At 54.7% G+C, this 19,767-nt stretch overlaps 3 protein-coding genes and 2 pseudogenes across 3 annotated transcripts in view; 3 read left to right on the top strand and 2 right to left on the bottom strand.

Annotated features, from left to right (window-relative positions):
* LOC131199346 (olfactory receptor 52K1-like) overlaps positions 1–4,554 on the bottom strand; it is a 46,047-nt pseudogene extending 41,493 nt beyond the window's left edge.
* The window catches only part of LOC131199467 (uncharacterized), a 41,518-nt gene extending 36,235 nt beyond the window's left edge, over positions 1–5,283 (bottom strand). Inside the window, exon 1 of the mRNA XM_058185261.1 lies at positions 4,446–5,283. Within this exon, the coding sequence (XP_058041244.1) occupies positions 4,446–5,277 (832 nt within the window). The 5' untranslated portion in view covers positions 5,278–5,283. The remainder of the gene's footprint in view (positions 1–4,445) is intronic.
* Positions 28–4,585, top strand: LOC131199496 (leukocyte cysteine proteinase inhibitor 1-like). Its single transcript, XM_058185320.1, has 3 exons — positions 28–1,348; positions 2,238–2,339; positions 3,103–4,585. The coding sequence occupies exons 1-3, from the start codon at positions 1,283–1,285 to the stop codon at positions 3,235–3,237; spliced, it is 303 nt and encodes a 100-aa protein (XP_058041303.1). The 5' UTR covers positions 28–1,282; the 3' UTR covers positions 3,238–4,585.
* Positions 5,284–5,525: 242 nt separating the features above from the next.
* C5H11orf42 (chromosome 5 C11orf42 homolog) lies at positions 5,526–19,469 on the top strand. The gene is made up of 5 exons (XM_058185270.1): positions 5,526–5,658; positions 6,348–6,504; positions 7,901–8,138; positions 17,073–17,778; positions 18,814–19,469. Exons 3-5 carry the CDS (start codon positions 7,962–7,964, stop codon positions 18,945–18,947), a joined length of 1,017 nt encoding a protein of 338 aa, XP_058041253.1. The 5' UTR covers positions 5,526–5,658; positions 6,348–6,504; positions 7,901–7,961; the 3' UTR covers positions 18,948–19,469.
* On the top strand, positions 8,138–12,319 carry LOC131199465 (ankyrin repeat domain-containing protein 50-like; annotated as a pseudogene).
* Positions 19,470–19,767: the final 298 nt, after the last annotated feature.

Genomic DNA, 19,767 nt, shown 5'->3' on the forward strand with positions numbered 1-19,767 from the left:
AACATAGAATAAAATTTTCCCTTCCAATCCAAATAACCACATCCAAAGCTTTTCATCTCCCAACCCCCTCCCCATTACATAAAATAACTTTCTAATTATTCAAAGGCAATCTGATATTTCTTAATCTGATATCTGTTTTGTAGATAATCAATCCATTTTTTCCATTCAATTAAATATCTTTCCTGCGTATTGTCTTTTAAAAAAGCTGAGATTTTAGCCATCTCAGCCAAATTAATGACTTTCAGTATCCATTCTTCTATTGTAGGTACCTCTTCTTTCTTCCAGTATTGTCCAATCAACAGTCTTGCTGCTGTTATTAAATTCAAAATCAATTTAGTCTCAATCCCTGTACAATCCGTTATAATTCCCAAAAGGAAAAATTGTGAAGACCACCCTCTTTTTAATACCAAGATTAGTAGTAGAACAACAATCAATAAGCCAACAACACACCAATCAAGGAATTACCAGCTCAGACAAACAAGCTAACGGTAAACAACAGCTTACTCAAGGAACCCCCAAAACCATTCCCACCCACACTTGTTTATAAAATGAGAGCAAATCCCTCTTTTCTAGCACTGATGATGTTACCTTGTTGGGTTATAAAACATCTGCAAGAAAACAATCAAACTCAGAAACAACCAAGGACCCCACAGTCCTCCTCCTCCTCTCCTCTTCCTCCTTTTCTCCTTCTCCTTCACTCTGCAAGCCTCCTCCCTTCTAGCATTGATGGTGTTCCCTAGTTGGGTCATGAAATGTCTGCAAGAAAACATCTAAGCTCAGAGAGGTGCAAGATGCCACCAAAGGCCTCTACCAGCTGCCACGGGGGTGGGGGTGGAGACGGAGGCCTGGAGCAGAGAGAGATGCGGGAGAAGCCACATTTTTGCTCCAGTTGAGGATGAACCAGGAGGGAGGGTTTGGCCATGGCAAATGGAACAGGAGCCAGGTGGGGTTCCAGGAGCCCAACTTCACCAGAGATCAGCTGCTTTCCTGTCAACCTCTGCTCTGGCAGGCACCGACTCACTCTCTAGCACCCAGCCCCACCCGTCCCCATTGCGAAAGGGTCCTGACAGACTTGGGCTGGTTCTCCTCCTTCCGTCACCCAGGAGGGCAGGGCCACGGATGGAACTGCTCTGGCCAGATGCATGGATGGCCTCACATGACAGCAGCAGGCAGCTCCCTGGACTAGCCATAAAAGACTGCCCAAGGTCTGGGCTGCCCCCAGAGGCTCCTCAGTCGGATACCCACCCAGTCTGCCAGCTGCTTCTCCAAGAACTTGAGCACCATGAATATTGGGGGACTTTCTCCTCCGGAACCAGCCACTGCTGAAATCCAAGGCATTGCTAACCAGGTAGGTCATCCAGTCAATAACTCATCCCAAGGACTTCGTCAGGTTCCCTTCCCTGCTTTGCCAGGAGATGCCCCAGAAGCCTGATCGAGGAGCCCCAAAGCACCCCTCAAGTCCCCATCGTCTGGCCAGGCCAGCAAGAAGCTGTGAGTGGAATGGACTGATATATAATGGACTGGAAGAAGAATGTACTTTTTGGTTTCTGGAAGGGGAGTTAAGGTCTTAGAGAGAGGAGTGACTATGGATTATGACTTATGTTGTATTTTAATTTATGATTGTTAATCTTATACCCTGTACTTTGTTCTGGGAAGTCTCGGGGTGGGAGGGGAGGGAGGAAGGGGAGAGGGGGAGATGAAGGATCAATGTAAAGGAATGACTGAAGATATGTAATTAAGAAATAGAAATAATTTGAAATGAAATCGGGCTGCTCAGCTGCCATTTCAGAAGGAATGGAAAGGAGAGGAGAGAGTGAAGGAAGAAAATAGGTAGGAAAGAGAGAGGTAGAAGAGGGGGAAAGGAGAGGAAGAAGAAAGGGGAAAGAGAGAGGGTTAGAAAGGGTGGAAGAGAAGAGTGGGGAAGGAGGAGAGGAAGTAGAAAAGCGAAGGAGAGGAAGGATGAAGAAAGTAGAAGAAAGTAGAGAAGGGAGGAGGAAAGGTTTGTTAAGGAAGGAAGTGGTAGCTGGGCAGGTCCGAATAAGTAACAAATGAAAGTTAATGACTAATGTTGAATAAGAGACTGTATATTGAATAGGCTGTTGGAAAATGGAAATAAAACTTTTTTACTAAAAAAAAAAAGAAGAAGAAGCTGTGAGGTGGCACGGCCCCTCCTGGCATCCCCCCAAAGGGCCCCTCTTGCTGCCTCATTGCCTTGACCGGGTCCCTTCTGCCACCAGGTGAAAGACAAGCTGGAGGATGCGACGAACAAGAGGTTTGCCACCTACGAGGCCATTTTGTACTGTGCCCAGGTGGTCGCTGGCAAGAATTACTTTATCAAGGTCAGTGGCTGAACCACAGGATGCACCCAATCCCAAGCGGGGAGGGGGGGAATCAGCCCCTTACCGGCCATCTGTGAGGTTTTTCTCTCCGCTTCACAAAGGCTGCCCTCAAAAGATACCACCCCAGTTGTTGATGTGGCACCTGCACCTGCCCACCTTGCTTCCCTCCAATGTCTGCTTGTTTTCTTTAACCTCTTCTGCCAACGCACCCCACTGAGTCATTGGGGGGGGGTTTCAGCGCCAACTCGGATAGCAGCAGCCTTGGGCTCTTCTGGTCTTTCCTTGAGGGCCTCCTGGACCTGCTGGAGCCGATGACCTTCCTCCAAGCCATTCTCTCCCCTCAGCAGCCCCTCTTTGCAAAAGCTTCTGGCTTGGAAAGGTTCTTTAATGCTAGAAGAGTTGCAAGGAGGAAGGTCTTCTGCTTTGGATTTTAGCCACATCGGCTATTAGATCTCTGACCCAACCCTGCCAGCTGGGCTGGGAAAGGCCTGTCTGAACCTCAGGAGCCAGTGGGGTCTTCGGCAGCATTGGAAAGGATGGGAGGGATCTTCACCCTTTGGAGGAATCAGGCCGGAGAAGAAGGCCTGATCTGTGGCTGCTTAGTCTGACCCAGAATTCGCTCCTGGAACCCTCCCAAGAAGTAGCTGTAGTTACTCCGTCACACTGCCTGTTGGGCCCTTGTCCTTGTCCTGATGAAGCCCACCCAGATTGAAGGGGCGATGCGCCTGAGGTCCATGTCCTGCTGCTCCCCCACCCCCCACAGATGCGATGCGGTGACAAAGAGAAGGATTACGTCCACCTGAGGATCTTCCAGGCCCTGCCAGTTCAAGGCGGACAGGTTGAACTCTCCAGCTTCCAGGTGGACAAGACCAAGGATGACCCCATCACCTACTTCTAGGCACAGCCGTCCGTCTCCGCTTGGAGGGAAGCCGTGGGAGAAGCGAGGCGTTCACTGAGCCATGGAAGCTTCTGACCAGAATAAACACATTTGCCCAAAAATGCTCATGCACTTTTGGTACAAACTGAGCTGGCTGGAATTGGAGTCCTCTGTTTATGACAGTTCATTAGCGACCATTCAAAGTTACAACGGCACTGAAAAAAAGGGGCTTAGGATCATTTTTTCACACTTATGACCGTTGCAAGATCCCCATGGTCACATGATCAAAATTCAGACGCTTGGCAACCAACTCGTATTTATGACGGTTGCAGTGTTCTTGGGTCACATGATCCCCTTTCGCGACCCCCTATCAAACAAAGTCAATGGGGAAGCCAGATTCACTTAACAACCATGTTACTAGCATAACAGCTGCAGTGATTCACTTAACGACGGTGGCAGGAAAAGTCTTAAAATGGGGGAAAATTTGCTTAACAACCATCTCAACAATAGAAGTATTGGGCTCAATTGTGGTTATAAGTCGAAGACTACCTGTAGTTAGAAACTCTTCTGCTGATTCAGCACAGATTCTCCAAGCCCTGAAAAACCGGGAGGGGGGAGGCGGGGGGGGGGGGGCTGGGTATGGGCAGGTCAGCAACCCAGAGACCCTCCCCATGGCCTTTCCCTAAAGCAGACGCTCCAGAGACCCAAGAGGGGCAGCAGCCTCTCAGGTGGGTGCAGGGCCTCTTCTCTGCAGGAGGAAGGAAGGTTGTCTCAGGGCCGAGACAAGCTACCCCAAAGACTTCAGTCTGCTACATCCAGATTTAAAAAGCTGTCTTTAGGCTTGTGGGACGTCTAACCCTGCTCTATTGGGACAAGGCAGACAAAATGAATGTTAGATACTGGGAAAGGGGGAAATTGTGGCTTACAAGTTACTTTCAGGAACCATGAATGCATGCATAAAAGCAACCAGCTGCTGATTAAGAACTAAAACTTGCCAAGAGGAATGGGAGGGAGGCTGGGGTGGGGGCTGCAGTCAGCGATAGCTTTGTTCCACATGGGAGAGATTCAACAGAGGGGATCCACCTCTTTAGAGTTGCTCTACTGACCCACAAATGACCCTCTGATCATGGGGGGGTTCTCCCCGGAGCCGAGAGGGGACCCATGGCCACAACCACACCCAGGAACCCTAGCAAATGCCCAGAAGCACGGGGGTTGGGGGGCGGTACTACCTGAAGTCCTGCCGCGATCAGGCCGCCTTGCTCCCCTTTGGAGACCCTCCGGCCTGAGCGGCCGCGTCTCTTTCGGCGGCCAGCGATCCGGAGCGCCGCAGGGACCCAAGTCCGGCCGCAGCCTGAGCTGAGCCGGGAACGCCGCGCCGCCGCCGCGCAGGTGTGACAGGGTCGGCACCAGGCGTTGCCCCCCCCTCCCCGCCCCGAGCTCCGGACGCCGGCCTCCCTGACGCGTGCCCTTCGGCCTCCCGGCGATGGGGCAATCCTGACCCGGAGCTGGGCGTGCAGTTCGCCGGCCGCTGGGCTCCTGCGCCGCCTTCCGAAGATGCCCGGGCTGCGCTGCTTCTCCCGCCCGCCGGCTTCCTGCCCGCCGCCCGCCGCCCGCCGGCTTCCCGTCCGCGCCCGCCTGGCTGGCGGCGTGGGGCGGGGCGGCGCGGCGCTCTGGGCATGCGAGAGGCCAGCAACGCCGGGCTCCATGCGCTGGCCGCCGCCGCCGCCGCCCCAGGGCAAGCCCGGCTCCCGGTCGCTGCACTCCCGAAGACTCCCGCAGGGCGAGGATCGCGCGGCCTTCAGGCAGGAGGGGGTTACTGGCCCGCCGGGAAGCTGGCCAGCTCGGGGGCTGGGCGGATGAATCAGCATCCGCTGTCGCTCGCTCGGCGCGCCCCCCGCGAGCCCCACCTGGCCGCCTCCCTGAGCCGCGCCGGGTCGGCCGGGCGAGGGGCGCCCGGGGGCCGCGGATTGGCGCCGTGGGGAGGCGGGTCGGGGTCGGGGTTGCTTCTCCGGGGGTCGCGCGGAGCCCCGCTCGCCGCAGGTGAGGTTCTTCTGCCCGCATGGAGCCCTCCGGGAGCCACCTGCGGGGCAAGCCCTTCTACGGGCGCGAGTGGGCGCTGGGCCGGCTGGCACTGAGCTTAGAAGGGGGGGGGGGTTCTGGTCACTGGCAGCCCCGGCAGCGGCAAGACGGCGCTGTGCACCGAGGCGCTATGGCCCACCTCCGCGCCCTGCTTGCGGGTGGGGCTGGGCGACGCCCCCTTGGCGTGGCACTTCTCCCAGACGCCGACGCCACCTCCACCCCGCGCGGCTTCCTGCTGCGGCTGATACGGCAGGTCGAACGCTGCCCGTTGTTGGCCGCCTTTCGCCAGAGCCTCCGTCGGGCTGGCGCCCCGGAGCAGCTGGAAGCGGCCGCGTGGAAAGATCCGGACGAGGTCTTCAGCAGGTAAGCGGCCCTCGGCTTCCCTGCCCCAGGACAGGCTTGTCGCCTTCGCCAGCCCCGAAGTCCCTGCGCTGCCCCTCCCCGAGAGCGGAGATGCAGCCCGCTCCCCGCCAGGTCCCTGCCGGCCTTCTCGGGCATATTGGGGCGGAGGATAGGTGTCCCATCCCCCCCACCCCCCATTTGATGGGGTGCTTTGTAAGCACATGCGGCCATCCAGACAGTTTGGCTGCCTTGGATTTCAGACGCTTCCTGGATTGCCCTACTTGCAGTCTGGGAATTGTGGGGATGGCTGGGGGTGGGGGGGGGGTGTGTGTGGACAGTTTCAGGGAACGGGGCTCATCCTGACCAGGGGTGAAATCTAAAAATTTTCCCTACCGATTCTGTGGGCGTGGCTTAATTGGTGGGCGTGGCTTGGTGGTAAGATGACTGGGTGGGTGTGGCCAATAACAATAAATAATAAAAATACTAAACAAAGTATCGAAAACAATAAGAGGTACCAAAAACCAACTTTCACACTTTCCACACACACAACTCACACACACACACACACACAAAATGCCATATACAGCTTTGTGAGATTTTGTGTGTTTGTGTAGTGTTTCATTTTTGAGTGAAACACTACAAAAACACACCAAATCTCAGAAAGCTGCACAAATATTTTATTTTATTATTTTATTTTATTTATTTTTTAGATCAGGGGTCTCCAACCTTAGTAACTTTAAGGTTTGTGGACCAACTCCCAGAGTTCCGGCAAAGCAGGCAGAGTCAGTCGCTAGCTGATGCAACTGATTACAGTAGCTGAAGAAAAGCATGTAAAGTAAAACGGCCCGAAAGGAGAAATAATTATAGGTAAGTGAGGAGGGGGCATTGGGTGGGCATGGGGGGGGGGCTCTTGTAAGTGGGGGTTGTTAAAAAATGATTTTAAAAGCCTGTGATGATCAGGCAACTCATCTGGGATCGCCAGAGGAAAAAAAGATTTTAAAAGGCTCCACTGAAGAACTCAGTTGAAGTTCCCTCATAGCAGCCCAGAACCTCTTAAAATAATTGTTTTAACAAGCTCTTCGGCTGAAGGGCTTGTAGAAAACATGTTTTTAAAGGTTCTGGTGATGAGGAACTCATCTGGGATCGCCAGAGGAGCCTTTTAAAGCCGTTTTTTTCCCAACCTCTTGGCCGAAGAGGTTGTTAAAAAAAAGAGTTTAAAGGCTCTACCAATCTCAACTGAGCCGCAGGATCCTCAAAGACTTTTGTTTTTTACTTTTAAAGGCATGTTTTTGGCTGAAGAAAAACTGCTTTTAAAAGTTAAAAAAAAAACCCCTCTGCTGATGGTGCAGCTCAGCAGAGGCAAGAGGTGGAGCCAGGGATTTTTGCTACCGGTCATCCAAACCACCCGCCGCCATCGCTATTGGATCGGGCGAGCTGGTCCGAACCGGGAGCATTTCACCCTTGATCCTGACACAGCAAGGCCAGCCAGTGCCATTGGCGATCCCTAGAAACAGAAACACCACCAGCGTGGGATAGCTTGGCTTAAAACTTTGGCTGGGAGGAGGGATTGTGCTGCCAGCATTGAAAGACCCCAGCCTGATCAATGCGGGTGCTAGGTTTCCTGGATGAGCAGCGATGATGCAGGCGCATCATCATTTCCTGCGTCCGTTTCCACCCGCATTCCTGGGCCGAATGTGCTTTTCCTGCCTGCTTAGAGCAGCGTCCGCCAGGCACTCTGCCCACGTGTGGGAAACCTGTTCGTAAAAGGGGCCCGTGGGCCAGTGGCCAAAGCAGGGGTTGGATGCTGGAAGAGGCAGGCTGGGTCTGTGGCCCCAGCAATGGAGGCTGCCCGCCCCTTTAAGAAAGCTGCCAGGGGCTGCAGAACTAGCTTGCCCTGTGGGGCCTGATGCAGGGGCCCCACTCTGGCCCCCCAGTTCTACAGGGGGCCTGTTGGCAGGGCTTTGTCAGAAGGCAGATTGAAGCACATCAGTCAGTGCTCACAATAAATTATGGATGCTTTAACTTTTATCCAGTTACTTTCTTTGCTTTAAATTGCCTTTCGATCTACATGCTGCTTTTAAGCTGCTTGTCTTTGTTGACTGTCCAAATGGTGTTTCCTTTCATCAGATAGCTTTAAATTTATAGACAAAATATAATCCAACCTGCAGCTGCGAGGGGTGCCTGGCCTAGGCCTATTGGCCCCAGTTGCAGAACTCTGGGGGCTCCCCTTCCCCTCTTGTCAATGGTTTCCCTTCTTCCCCAGAACGGTGCTGCTGCCCTGTTGGACCTGCCACCCCCCACAAAGCCTCTGCTGATCGTGGTAGATGCGTTGGATGCGGCCAAGAGAGACTGCCAGGAAGAGGAGGAAAGGGGCCCCACTGCAGGGCCCAGCAAGTCCACTACCCAACTTCTGGGAAGCCACCTGCGGCTGCTTCCACCCTGGCTGCTCCTGGTCTGCAGCGTCCGCTCTCACAGCCAGAGGTTGCTGCGCCTCTTTCCTGGTGAGCAGGGTCCTTGGGGTGGGGGAGTGGAGAGGCTCTTGCCACAGAGCTGCTGCAGCTGTCCTGGTCCACCTTCCAGGCACAGCTTTCCACGGAGGCAGTGGTGAAATCTTAACAATTTTGGCTACCAGTTCTATGGGCGTGGCTTGGTGGTCATTTGACTTGGTAGGCGTGGCCAATTTGACGTCACTCACTGTTAGAGTCAGGAGCTGCACATTCTGAAGCACATTCTGCCTGTCTGAAGCCCCCAATGCTTTGAGTTTCCCTCCGCCATCTGGCCTGACTCTCCAACCGAACCTCGGAGCCTTCTCTTGCCCTGCTCTTCATCCCGGAGGGCTGTACATCCCCCCACACCAATCCTCTGTAAAAAATGCCCGCCCAGTTTGTGCAAAGGCAGAGGACCTTCCCCCCACTACAGGGTGATCCAAAGAGGGGAGGGGGATGCCTCAGAAAAGGCCGCCTTCCACCCGGGCCTGCATGCCTCCCGTGCCGGCTCCGTGGGGCTTGGGGCTCTGAAGCAGGCCACTGAATTCCCACCCGGCCACCTGCCTGCTCTCTTTGACCACTGGCGCCACTCCTGAACTCGGCCCACAGAATCCGGCACTCCAGGGAAAGGAGGCTAGAAAATGGCACCAATGTTAACCAGCAGGACTTACGGAACCGCCTGCTGTTACCGCATGCCTCCCACCGACCCGTACGCTCTCACAGAGAGGGACTTCTCAGGGTGCCGTCCGCCAAGCAATGTCGGCTGGCGGCCCCCAGGGGAAGGTCCTTCTCTGTGAGGGCTCCCACACTCTGGAACGAGCTTCCCCCGGGTTTACGCCAAATACCTGACCTTCGGACCTTTCGCCGCGAACTGAAGACACATCTTTTCATTCGCGTGGGGCTGGCTTAAGTTTTATCGATTTTAAATTTCTTATTACTAATTTTAAATGGGGTTTTAGTTTTCTATATATTTTAAAGTTTTTAGGCTAATTATAATAAGTTTTTTAACTTGCATTTTAAATTGTATATTGTATTGTCTGTTTTTTTTTACTTTTGCCTGTACACCGCCCTGAGTCCTTCGGGAGAAGGGCGGTATAAAAATCAAATAAATAAATAAAATAAATAAAAATAAATGGATGGGCGCACGTGGCTAGCAAGTGCCACCCACAGCGGCAACCATGAAGTAGTGGGGCTGCTCTTGTCTCAAGGTGTGCTGCCAGAGGCCTCTGATCACCATGGACAGACCCCCGTGACCGTGGCTGCTCGCCAAGGACACACAAAGGCCCTGCTTTGCCTGCTGGCCCATGGTGCCAAGGTTGATTGTGTAGATCACAAAGGTTGGATGGCACTGCGTGCAGTTTCCTGGGGCGAAGCTGTTGTCCTGCTGCAAGCTGGCGCCAGTGTGGTTTGCGCTGATACTGAGGGGAGAACGGCACTGAGGGCCGCTGCCTGGGGTGGCCACGAGGACATTGTGGCCACTCTGTTGGAGCATGGAGCAGATGTCAACCGGGCTGACTCTGAGGGGCGCACACCACTGATTGCTGCTGCCTACATGGGCCACAGAGGATTGTGGCTGTATTGCTGAGCCATGGGGCTTGTGTTGACCACGCTGATATGGATGGGCAGACGGCCCTTTCTGTGGCCTCTTTGTGCATTCCAGTGAGCCATGGCTATGCCAAGGTTGTAGAGCTTTTCTTAGATCACGGTGCTTCTCCAGGACATGCCGACCGGGACAATGTGACTCCCTTGCTGGTAGCTGCCTATGAAGGCCAGGTGGATGTCGTAGAGCTCTTGCTGGAAGCAGGGGACGAATTGGACCAGGCTGATTCCAGAGACTGCACCCCACTCTTGGCTGCTTCCTCCATGGCCATTGGACAGCAGTAGAGACTTTGATGCTTTTGGGGGCAGCCGTTGACATCCTAGACAGTGAAGGCCAGACTGCTCTGGGTGTTGCAGCTGGACAAAACAGCCAAGCCGTTGTCCAGTCTCTGCTAAAGCGGGGCTTGGATAAAAATCACCCAGATGGCCTGGGCCGGGCCCCATTGCACTTGGCAGCTTGGCAGGGCCACCACAGGACATGTGCAGCCCTTTATGAGGCTGGAGCCCACGTAGGCGAACCAAACCAGGATGGCCATGTCCCACTGATGCTGGCAGCCAAGGAAGGACACACAGATGCTGTGCAGCTCCTGCTCGAGCACCGCTCTCCCATCGACCACCGAGGTTACGATAGGCTCTCGGTCTTGTCTCTGGCTGTGCTGGCTGGACACCACAGCATCGCTAAACTGCTTCTGCGCAAGGGGGCAGAGGTGAACTGGTCTGAGTCTGAGGGTCAGCCCATGCTGTACCTTCTGATGCTGGAGGGCTGTGTGGAGATGCCCAAATTGTTACTGGAGCATGGGGCCAGGCTGGAGGGGCGGGATACCCAGGGCCTCACTGCATTGCATGTCACCTGCTGGCAGGGGCAGGTTGAGGCCACCCAGCTGCTGCTGAGCTACGGAGCAGGTATGGATGCCCTCGACAAGGAATGCCGCTGAGCCTTGCATCTGACTGCCTGGCAGGGCCATGGGAGCATCACACACCTGTGGCTGGAGAGTGGGGCGCACCCAAGCACAGTTGTAGCCAAGGGGCCACTGCTCGGCGTGGCTGCACAGGAAGGCTGGGCTGATGTGGTGAGGGTTTTGCTGGAGCACGGGGCCAGCCCCGATGTCCGGGACAAGGCAAGCCGCTCCCCAAGGTGGCTGGCAGCCAAGCAGGGCCAGCAGGCCGTGCTGAGGCTAATGGAAGGTTATGGGGCCTGGCCATGGCCGACCTCTCCCCAGCTGGGCTCTTCTAGCAGCTCGCCCAGCAGCCTTGTCCCCCAAGGCAGGGGAGGCAAGTCTCCTGCAGCCTGGCTGGGCTCCACCAATGATGCACAGGCCTCCCGTGGCTCTTCAGCCACAATGTCCATTTTTCACTCCCTTGCTGCTGCCCCCCAAATAGTTCCATTGGACTCACTCTCTGGGGCACAGCAGATGCCGCAGTATTCCCCACCCCATCGGTCCCAGCCCCGTGGCCCTTCCGCCATTTCCAGCTCAGGACAAGCCTAGCAAGGAACCTGGGGGTGGGCTGATCCCATTGACATGCTGGCGCCCCACCTGCACCGGAAGGCAGCCATCAAGCTGCAATTCGAGGGCCCCACTTGTAGCTGCTTGTAGCTACAAGCAGGAAACTCCCCTTTGATCTGGGGAGGGAGACAGTCTCTGCAGGCACCAGGGCAAGGCTGGTGTGGCTGGTTGGCAAGAGGTGCAGTCCTCAGCGCAGAGTGCTTTGGTACTCAAGGCTTGGAATATTGAGGGAGGTCCACTTTAGGATCTCCAGTGACCACCCCAAGACCTGCTTGGAAAGGGTGGCCCCATCCAGTAAGGGGGGGGGACAGAAGTGGTTTCAGAGGCATCACCTGCTCCATGGCCATGTGGGGGTCATTTTCCTCTGGGCAGCTGAGAGCCTCCCCCAGGAAGGGGGGCTTTCTGGCTTTCTGCACATAGGCTAAGCATAAAACTGGCACACCACAAAGTGCCCGCATGCGCACAACCTCTATGCACAAAAGAATCACCCTTATGGGTTAAGATGACCTGTAAGGCCTTGTTCGCACAATGTGCTGGATCGTAAACCACCCAGACCTTTTACACTAATTTGTGGCCTTATGTGAATTGAACTGCTGACTTTGGCCTGGGGTGTCTTTGAACATCTGCTGGGAAGGAAGGGAGGGAGGGAGGGAGGGAGGAAGGAAGGGCCCTGATGCATTCCTTCTCCAGCAGGTGGAAAGCAAGCCAACTAGAGACCTGTGTCCCTGGGCTCTCTGTTCCCGAGACCCTTAAACTTGACTACCTGCAAGGGGTTGGGCAGTGATCCGAAACGGATGGGGGAGTGAAGCTTCTGCTGATGCTTTCTGCCCAAGCAATCTCCAGATGTGGGGAAGCAGCTCCCACCACAGCCGAGTTGGCTACTTGGGGCTCTGCTGGGTGGAAATTATGGGGTGCCCCAAGGGGAAGAAAATGCTGGGTGCTCAAACTTGCCTATGTCCATGCCCAGGCCCGGTTCTGTGGCAGCAGTAGAGCCTTCGGGGCTGGCAGCCCAAAAGAGAACCAGGACATCCCCACAGCATCCGCTGCTCTCGGGGTGGAGTCCCACCTGCCCCCTCCTTGGGCTGGATGCTAATTGCACTTTTCCTTTCAGGAGAGCAGCGCCCGAGTGACTTCGGAAGAGCCTGGCAACAGCACTGCCAGGGAGGACCCTGCCCTTGGGCGCTCTTGGTCACCCCGCCTGCTGATCCCAATGAGACCTTCTCCCTCTGCTTGGCTGAGGCGGGGGAGCAGCAGGGGCCATTTTACTGCCCAGAGATGAGCTGACCTCAATAAAGGTTCAGCCGACTGGTGTTCCTGTCTAGAAGCTTGGCAGCTGTTTACACAGTGGGACAGAGTCCGCCCGGGGGAGTCCCTTTCCCCCACCCCACTTTTGCCTGGGACCCCCTAAACCACTTCAGCCCCTTGGGATGCATGCTTGAGTGGACGGAGGGCGATTTTGGTGATTGCAGGCTGAATGTGACCAGTTCTTGGCCTGTTTCTGCCCTCGCTGGCTCTGAGCAATCAAACGGGAGTATCCCAAAGGTGCTTTTTCCAGAGGCAATTTTCCTGGGAGATGTTTTCGCCTCTCATCCAAGAAGCTGCTTCAGAAGAACTGAACCGGAGAAGCTTCTTGAATGAGAAGCGAAATGTCTTCCAGGAAAAACAAAGAAAATCACCTCTGGAAAAAGTGCCTTTGGGTCAGATATGCACGATGGAGAATCTCCATAGGTGACCAAGGATAACCATGAACGACAGGTGTGTGCAAAACAAAGACCATCCTCAAGGGAAGAGTAAGGGTGTGCCTTACTCTCCAGGTCCCTCCCTCCCTCCCTCCCTCCCTCTGGGCCCTGGGCTGAATGCCAGCACACAGAGGGTGGGGAGCCCTTCCTTCAGCCAAAGCCTCCCAGGCTGGTGCTACTGAGGGCCCGGGGGAGCCCAGGCCATCTGGGGGCAAGCAGGACAGCCGTTTCCAGAGCCAGACCTGTCAGCAGTGGGGCTCCGAGGCTGCCGACAGACGCTTTGAGGACTGCCAGCAGGTGCAACCGGAAAAGAGAAGAGTGGCAGCAGTGCGCCTTATGCCCCCCTTGCAGCCTGCTGGAGCTGTGGGGCAGGCTGAGCTCCCACAAGTCCTACAGCAGCTGCGCCAGCTGATCCCAGCACACAGAGCGGCCCCTAGTGTGCTAAGGAAGGATGCCTAAGGGAATGCAGCCCTGCCTGAGGAGAGGATAGGCAGCTCCGCTGGGTATGCATGGCCACAATTCAACTGGTCAACCTGACCAGGCCAAACGCACCACTGCCTTACTTATCTCTGATCTACACTAGCGCAATGCACTCTAGGTGGGGCTGCCCTTGAAGACCATTCTGGGGCGGCAGCTGGTCAAGCAAGGCTCAATTCCCGGAGATGCCACTTGTAATGGTGCTCTGTTGGCTCTGGATGTCACATTTAGAGCCTCGTGGTTGGCACCTCCATACCTATAGAAGGGGCTGCTCCCAAAAGTTTCTTCCCAGCCATTGGGAAGAGGGGATCCCTCAGGATTCCCCATCTTAAAGAGAACCATCCACAGGGATCTTGGAGGCTTGCTGAGCAGATTGCGGCTCTCTCTTTCTTTCATAGCCACACACATACAGAGAGGGGGGAGGGGAGGGGAAAGGGAGGGGGGGGCTGGGGAAGCCACTCCTTTTCCCTGAATTTGCTGGGATTTAGGGAGGGGATCAGAACTCCCAGCTGAGATGAACTGAAAGGGATTCCTTGGGTGATTCACTCTTGGGATTCCTTGGCATTGCAGTTCTTACAATAGAATCTGACCGGCTGCCTCCTGGAGGTTGTTAAATATTGCTTGTTTATGGTCAAGTATGGCTGCTGCAAGGAAACCTGCCCACCCCCCACCGAAGAGGCACAGAAGGGCCAATGCAGTCAGGCATTCGAAATTCTGTTACTGAAGCCGATGTCAATCAATAGAGTTTCACCCGGTCTTTGGGAGTCGGTTTTCTCATTTGTCCTACCTTGCAGGGCTGGCTCTCCCTGCATCATTTCCCAGACTTTATGGCCACAGACACAAACACCCCAGGGCAGAGGAAGGGCGCTGCTTCCTCTTCCTCCTCCTCCCCCTCCCACCCAGATGATGCAAGCAGAGCACTCTTTGTGACTTCACAGGCCAGGTGGGCTTCTGTGCTGCTGCCCTGGTGCTCCTGCCTCCAGGACCCTGGGGGAAAACCCTCCTCCGGAGCTCCCCAACTGGCTCCCCCCTGTCTCTCCTGGCTTCCCTTATGGCCCACCCCCCCATAAACACCCCAGGTCCCTTATGGGCCAGCCCCGCAGCAGGCAAGATGGACAGCGGAGGGACCCCGAATCTCAAGATCAGCGAGGCAGATGCCAACTGGGAACTGATCCGGGACAAGGTGAGAGAGCAGAGCTGGCACTGGGAAAGGCATTGCCCTGGAGGGCTATGGGATGTGGGTCAGGGGCAGCAGCAGCTGGGGCAGAGCAGGACCCCTGCATCCCCTTGGCCTGGATGGGTAGGGACTCAGCAGCTGCAAGTGACAGTTCCAGGGGCAGCCCTCGCCAGGGGGAGCCCTGGGCACCTGGGCCCATTTGGTCATAGATGAGCTAACGGTTCTCTTGATTGATGGACATCTCTCCAAAATCCATCAATTCGAAAGAGGGAGGGGGAGAGAGTGAGTGAGGTGCACTTGCAATCTGAAACGATGGCAGCCAGATGAATGAGATCCTGGGAGGAAGAGATCATTCACAAATTCATGAAATTGAACCTACATGTCCCAGGATAATGTTGCAGGATCCAATCCGGGTCAGTCACCAGGACCAGAGTTTTAATCTTCCGAGCTTTCAGACTCATGATGGAACCCATCCCCAGGGAACTTCTCTCTAGCAGATGGTGTGCTTTCGGCTATTCTGTGTATGGTATTTATATGGTGTCTTTTGTGTGTAGCTTTTCAATCAACATCTAAAAAGCCACACACAACGAGGTACCACATAAATGCATAGAACAGCCCAAAGCACATCCTCTGCTAGAGAGAAGTTCAGGGAGAGAAGTTAAGGATGGGCTCCAGCAAGAGTCCGAAAGATCAGAAGACTAAACCTCTGGTCCTGGTGACCGACCCAGATTGGATCCTGCAGAAAGATCATTTCTCCAGGCCAAACTAATTTTGTTCAAGCTAATCTTCTGGCTGCTGCTCCTGCCTGATCATCAGTGGGGTCCCAGATCAAGAGCGGATGACTTTCAAGCCCAGCCAGCAGTTCAACCTTAAACCTGAGTGGATTCTGCAGTGGTGAGGAATGATGATCCACCCAAGAGGGAAAACTCCAAATCATGCCTGGAATAAGATAATTGGAAGCCGCCTCCAGCCTGGAATTGTTGCCAAGAAAAGTGGGTAGATGTGTTTGCACCATTAAAGCCAGATTGGGTAAGAGATGTTGACACACGCACGAGTGCACGCACACACAGAGGTCACTTACTGGCAAATGGACTCTCCACAAGTAGCATGAGCAACTGAACTGGAAGAGCAAACCAGAGGGATTTGGCAGGGCTCCAAGGTGCACCCGTGGCGGCTGCTGCTACCAAGAAGGTGGCGACGAGGGAGGGAACCACTCTTCGCTCCTGCAGCCGATGTGCCATTTTCCATTCTGAAGACAAAATCAGGATTCTGCACAGGCACTAAGCAGGCAGGGAGGAGAGCTTGGGGGACGGGACTGGAGTCTCCTGGCAGCACATCACCCAGAAAGCCTATCAAGGTGTTTGTTAAGCTCTGTCAATTGAAAAAGAGGGGACTTTGACTCCCAGAATTCCTGCTGCCTATAGAACTCGGGGAATTGAAGTCCACACATCTCCAAGGGTGAGAAACGCTGGTCTATCAGGTGAGATGTGAGCCTTCCTAGTGGCCTTTGAACACAACAGAGACCCTTTGCTGCTGATCCTCTCAGGAAGGAACATGCCTTGGAGACCCTGTGAGGGGCAATGAAGGACTGGCAGGAGGAGGAGGACTGGAAATACGGTGGGGGGGTATACAAAGGATGTGACCCAGCACTGGCAAGGAAGGGTTGCGCATGGTGGGAACCAGGAAGGCCCTAAGCCGAATCCTGTAGCGGAGGGAGAAGGGAGCCTGGAGAATAGCAGGAGACCAAGTCTGGGGCTGCGTTTTGAGGGGTGGGACAGGGCTGGAGGCTCCCAGAGACAGACATGTAAATACAGGACGAGAAGAGTCCAGTTGCGTGTCCCAGGGATGCCAAACTTTCTATACAAGGGCACAGAAAGGCCAGCATGTATGTCAACCTCTTGGTACATGGGTCCAAGCAAGAGCACCAGGATAAGGATGCAAGAGAGGAAAATCCAGAGGGCTCTTTCTGGAGGTGGTTGAGATCTGGAAAGTGCCGCCCGGCTGGAGCAGATGATACAGCTTTTGGGAAATCATGGGAGATCTCAACAGCCCAAACATCTGTTGGAAAACCCACTTGGCCAGCCTGTGAGGTTCATCAACTCCGCAGAAGACAGGCCACAAGCTGGAGAGGAAGAGGCAGAATCCCAGCACCCCTTTTCCTGCTGAAAAATAGGGGAGGGAATCCACCAGCTCCCCCAGATGGTTTGGGCTCCAGAGATTACATATTCTCTTGAAACGGACTGAGCGGTGGCATCTTTCCCTTGCCCCACCCACCCACTGCCCCTCACACCCCTAACCTTTTTGGCCCCCTCCCTCCCCATCTGGGTCCAGGGCCTGTACCTTGACCTTCTCTTCCAGCGTGCACACAGAAGAGGTGGAGCAACACTTCTGTTCCCCAAAGGCAGGGAGGGCCACTCTCCCTGTGACGCCCTCCCCCTCTGTCTCCCTGCAGGTCATCGAGGAGCGCTTCGGGCCCACCGTGGTGCCGGTGCCTTTCCTGGAAGACGCCGCCTCCTATGACCTCCTGACGGTGCTGATCAAGAAGGCACAGCTGGGGCAGACCCTCCTGCGCAGGCAGAGCTGCCTGGTGCCCATCGGGCCTCTGGAAAGCCTGCTGCCTGGTGGGCCTGCCCCAAGGGAGCTGACCCACTGCACCCGCGAGTACAGCGCCCGAGTGAGGGGCGAGTCCCGCTACGAGGAGACACGGCTGGTGGACGGTGCCCTGCGCCACATCCGCCTTTGCATGGTCGGTGTCCATAAGAAGGTGGCCTTTTTGGCCCTGCGTCCTGGGACAGTAGCCCTGCGCCCCGACCTGCCCTGGCTGCGCTCCCAGAGCAGCCTCTACGTGGTGCATGAGGTCTTCTATGCTGGCAGCCTCTCACTGGCTGTCACCCAGGAGGCTGAGTACCGGCACTTCGTCCAGGAGCAGCCCCTCCCTGTGGCCTTCTCCTGCCTCAAGTTCGCCCTCAGCCATAAAGGCGTGCTGGGCTCCCAGAAACCTATGGGTCACAGCTTGCCCGCCAGGGCAGCCTGGGTGAGGATGGCCATGCTGGAGGCCTCTCCCCCAGCCAGGACTCTGGAGGCCCCCCTGCCCAGAGAGAGCATGGCCCTGCGCAAGCGATGGAGGGCCTTGGGCAGGCCTCTGCGGACAATGACAGGTGAGGAAACTTGACCTAAGCATAGTACATAAAATTATCTACCACAGTGTCCTACCTGTCAATGACTACTTCAGCTTCAACCACAACAATACACAAGCAAATAACAGATACAAACTCAAGGTAAACCGTTCCAAACTCGATTGCAGAAAATATGACTTCAGTAATAGAGTGGTCAATGCCTGGAATGCACTACCTGACTCTGTAGTTTCTTCTCCAAACCCCCAAAACTTTAAGCTTAAACTGTCTACTGTTGACCTCACCCCATTCCTAAGAGGTCTGTAAGGGGCGTGCATAAGTGCACTTGTGTGCCTATCGTCCCTGTCCTAAGATTCCTTTTTTTATTTACTCTTCATGTATCCAAATTATGTGTATACTTTTACCTATTACCTTATATGTGATTGACAAAATAAATAAATAAAATAAATAAACCGGGGGACATTGCCTCCTCCCCCAAAGCAGGGATGGAGTCACTGGGCTTTCCTCCCCCCAGTTCCCCAGAAAACTAAACCCAGGAGGTCCTGTTTTTTCTTAGAAGCTAGGAGGGCTTCAGCCAGCTTTCACGGCTGGCTCTCCTCCTCTGGGGTGCCGGGCAAAGGGCCACACCTCCCCTTCCCTCCACTGTGTGGTCTCTCTGGAGCCCAAAGGGCCTCTTCTAGCATGGCCAGAGAGCAAGACCTCCTTGCTCACTCCCTTCCTGCCCTGGAGAGACGCCCATCCCTACCCCACTGCATGTAGTAGTGGTAGTAGTACAAGTACTAGTAGTAGAAGAGGAGGAGGATTGTGGATTGTAGGTGATCTTGTTTTCTTGCAAATATTTCATGACCCAACTAGGGAATATTATCAGTGCTAGAAGGCAGTGTTAGGTTTGCAGAGGGGAGGACAAAGAGGAGAGATGAGGAGGGGGAAGCTTGGGAAAATAACCTCCAGATTCAGATTGGAGGAGGATTTGGGATTCTCAGGAGGGGGGAAACTCAGGGCGGTTTTTCCCTGGGGGACTCCTTCCATGACCCTCCTCCTTGTTCTGTGTCCCCACAGGGAAATGGCCCTTCAAGCAGCGACGGCCCAAAATGGGGTTCTCCTGCAGCAGCCTGGCTGATCCCGAGAGGCACTGCATGTCCCTGCCCCTCCTGCAGAGCATCGCGGCCGCCGAGAGCGACACGGAAGAGTGACCAGGATGGCAGCCCCCCCCCCAGCAATAAATTGCCTTTTTTCGCATGTAGCAATGCCCAGACTCTGGCCTGGCTGTGGGGGGGAGGGGGCTGTTCTCCAGACAGGCAGGGGTTTTTTTCTTCAAGGGGGGACAGCGGGGCCTCTCCAGCTCCCAGAGGACAAGGAAACCCAGCCCTGTGATGGGTCCCATCATGGATCCTTGGCAACCTGCATTGCAGTGGAGGGGCCTTCCACAGCACGGCTGCCCAAAGCCTTGTTGGGGAACTTGAGGTGCACCCCACTAGGAAATGAAGAGTCCCCCCAAAGGAGCAAGAGGGTCCCTGCCTTGGCTTAAGATGCCCCTCCCAGAGGTCTGGAGGCAGAGACAGGGAGAAGGGCCGGAGAGAGTGCTGGCCATGGAGACCTCCTCACCCAAGGCCCACATCTGAATGGGCCAGGGGCGGCCCCTCCTCAGACACACCGCAGAGGGAAGAGGCAGCTTCTTTATATATATATAAATATATATATATATATATATATATATATATATATATTTGTTTTCTGAGGTTTTCACGGGTGTTTGTATATAGGTCTTTGGTTGTTCGGGTTTTCTCCCATGTAAAATTGCAAGTGTCTTGGCGACGTTTGACAGTCTCATTCGTCATCTTCAGGCTTGCGGCTTCTGGGAGCAAAATTCTTGCTCCCAGAAGCACGAAGCTGAAGCCTGAAGATGACGAATGAGACTTCGTCGAAACGTCGCCAAGACACTTCCAATTTTACACGGGAGAAAACTCGAACAACCAAAGACCTATATATATATATATATATATATATATATAA

The sequence above is a fragment of the Ahaetulla prasina genome, chromosome 5 (genome assembly GCF_028640845.1).
Source record: "Ahaetulla prasina isolate Xishuangbanna chromosome 5, ASM2864084v1, whole genome shotgun sequence".
In the NCBI taxonomy this organism is placed as follows: domain Eukaryota; kingdom Metazoa; phylum Chordata; class Lepidosauria; order Squamata; family Colubridae; genus Ahaetulla; species Ahaetulla prasina.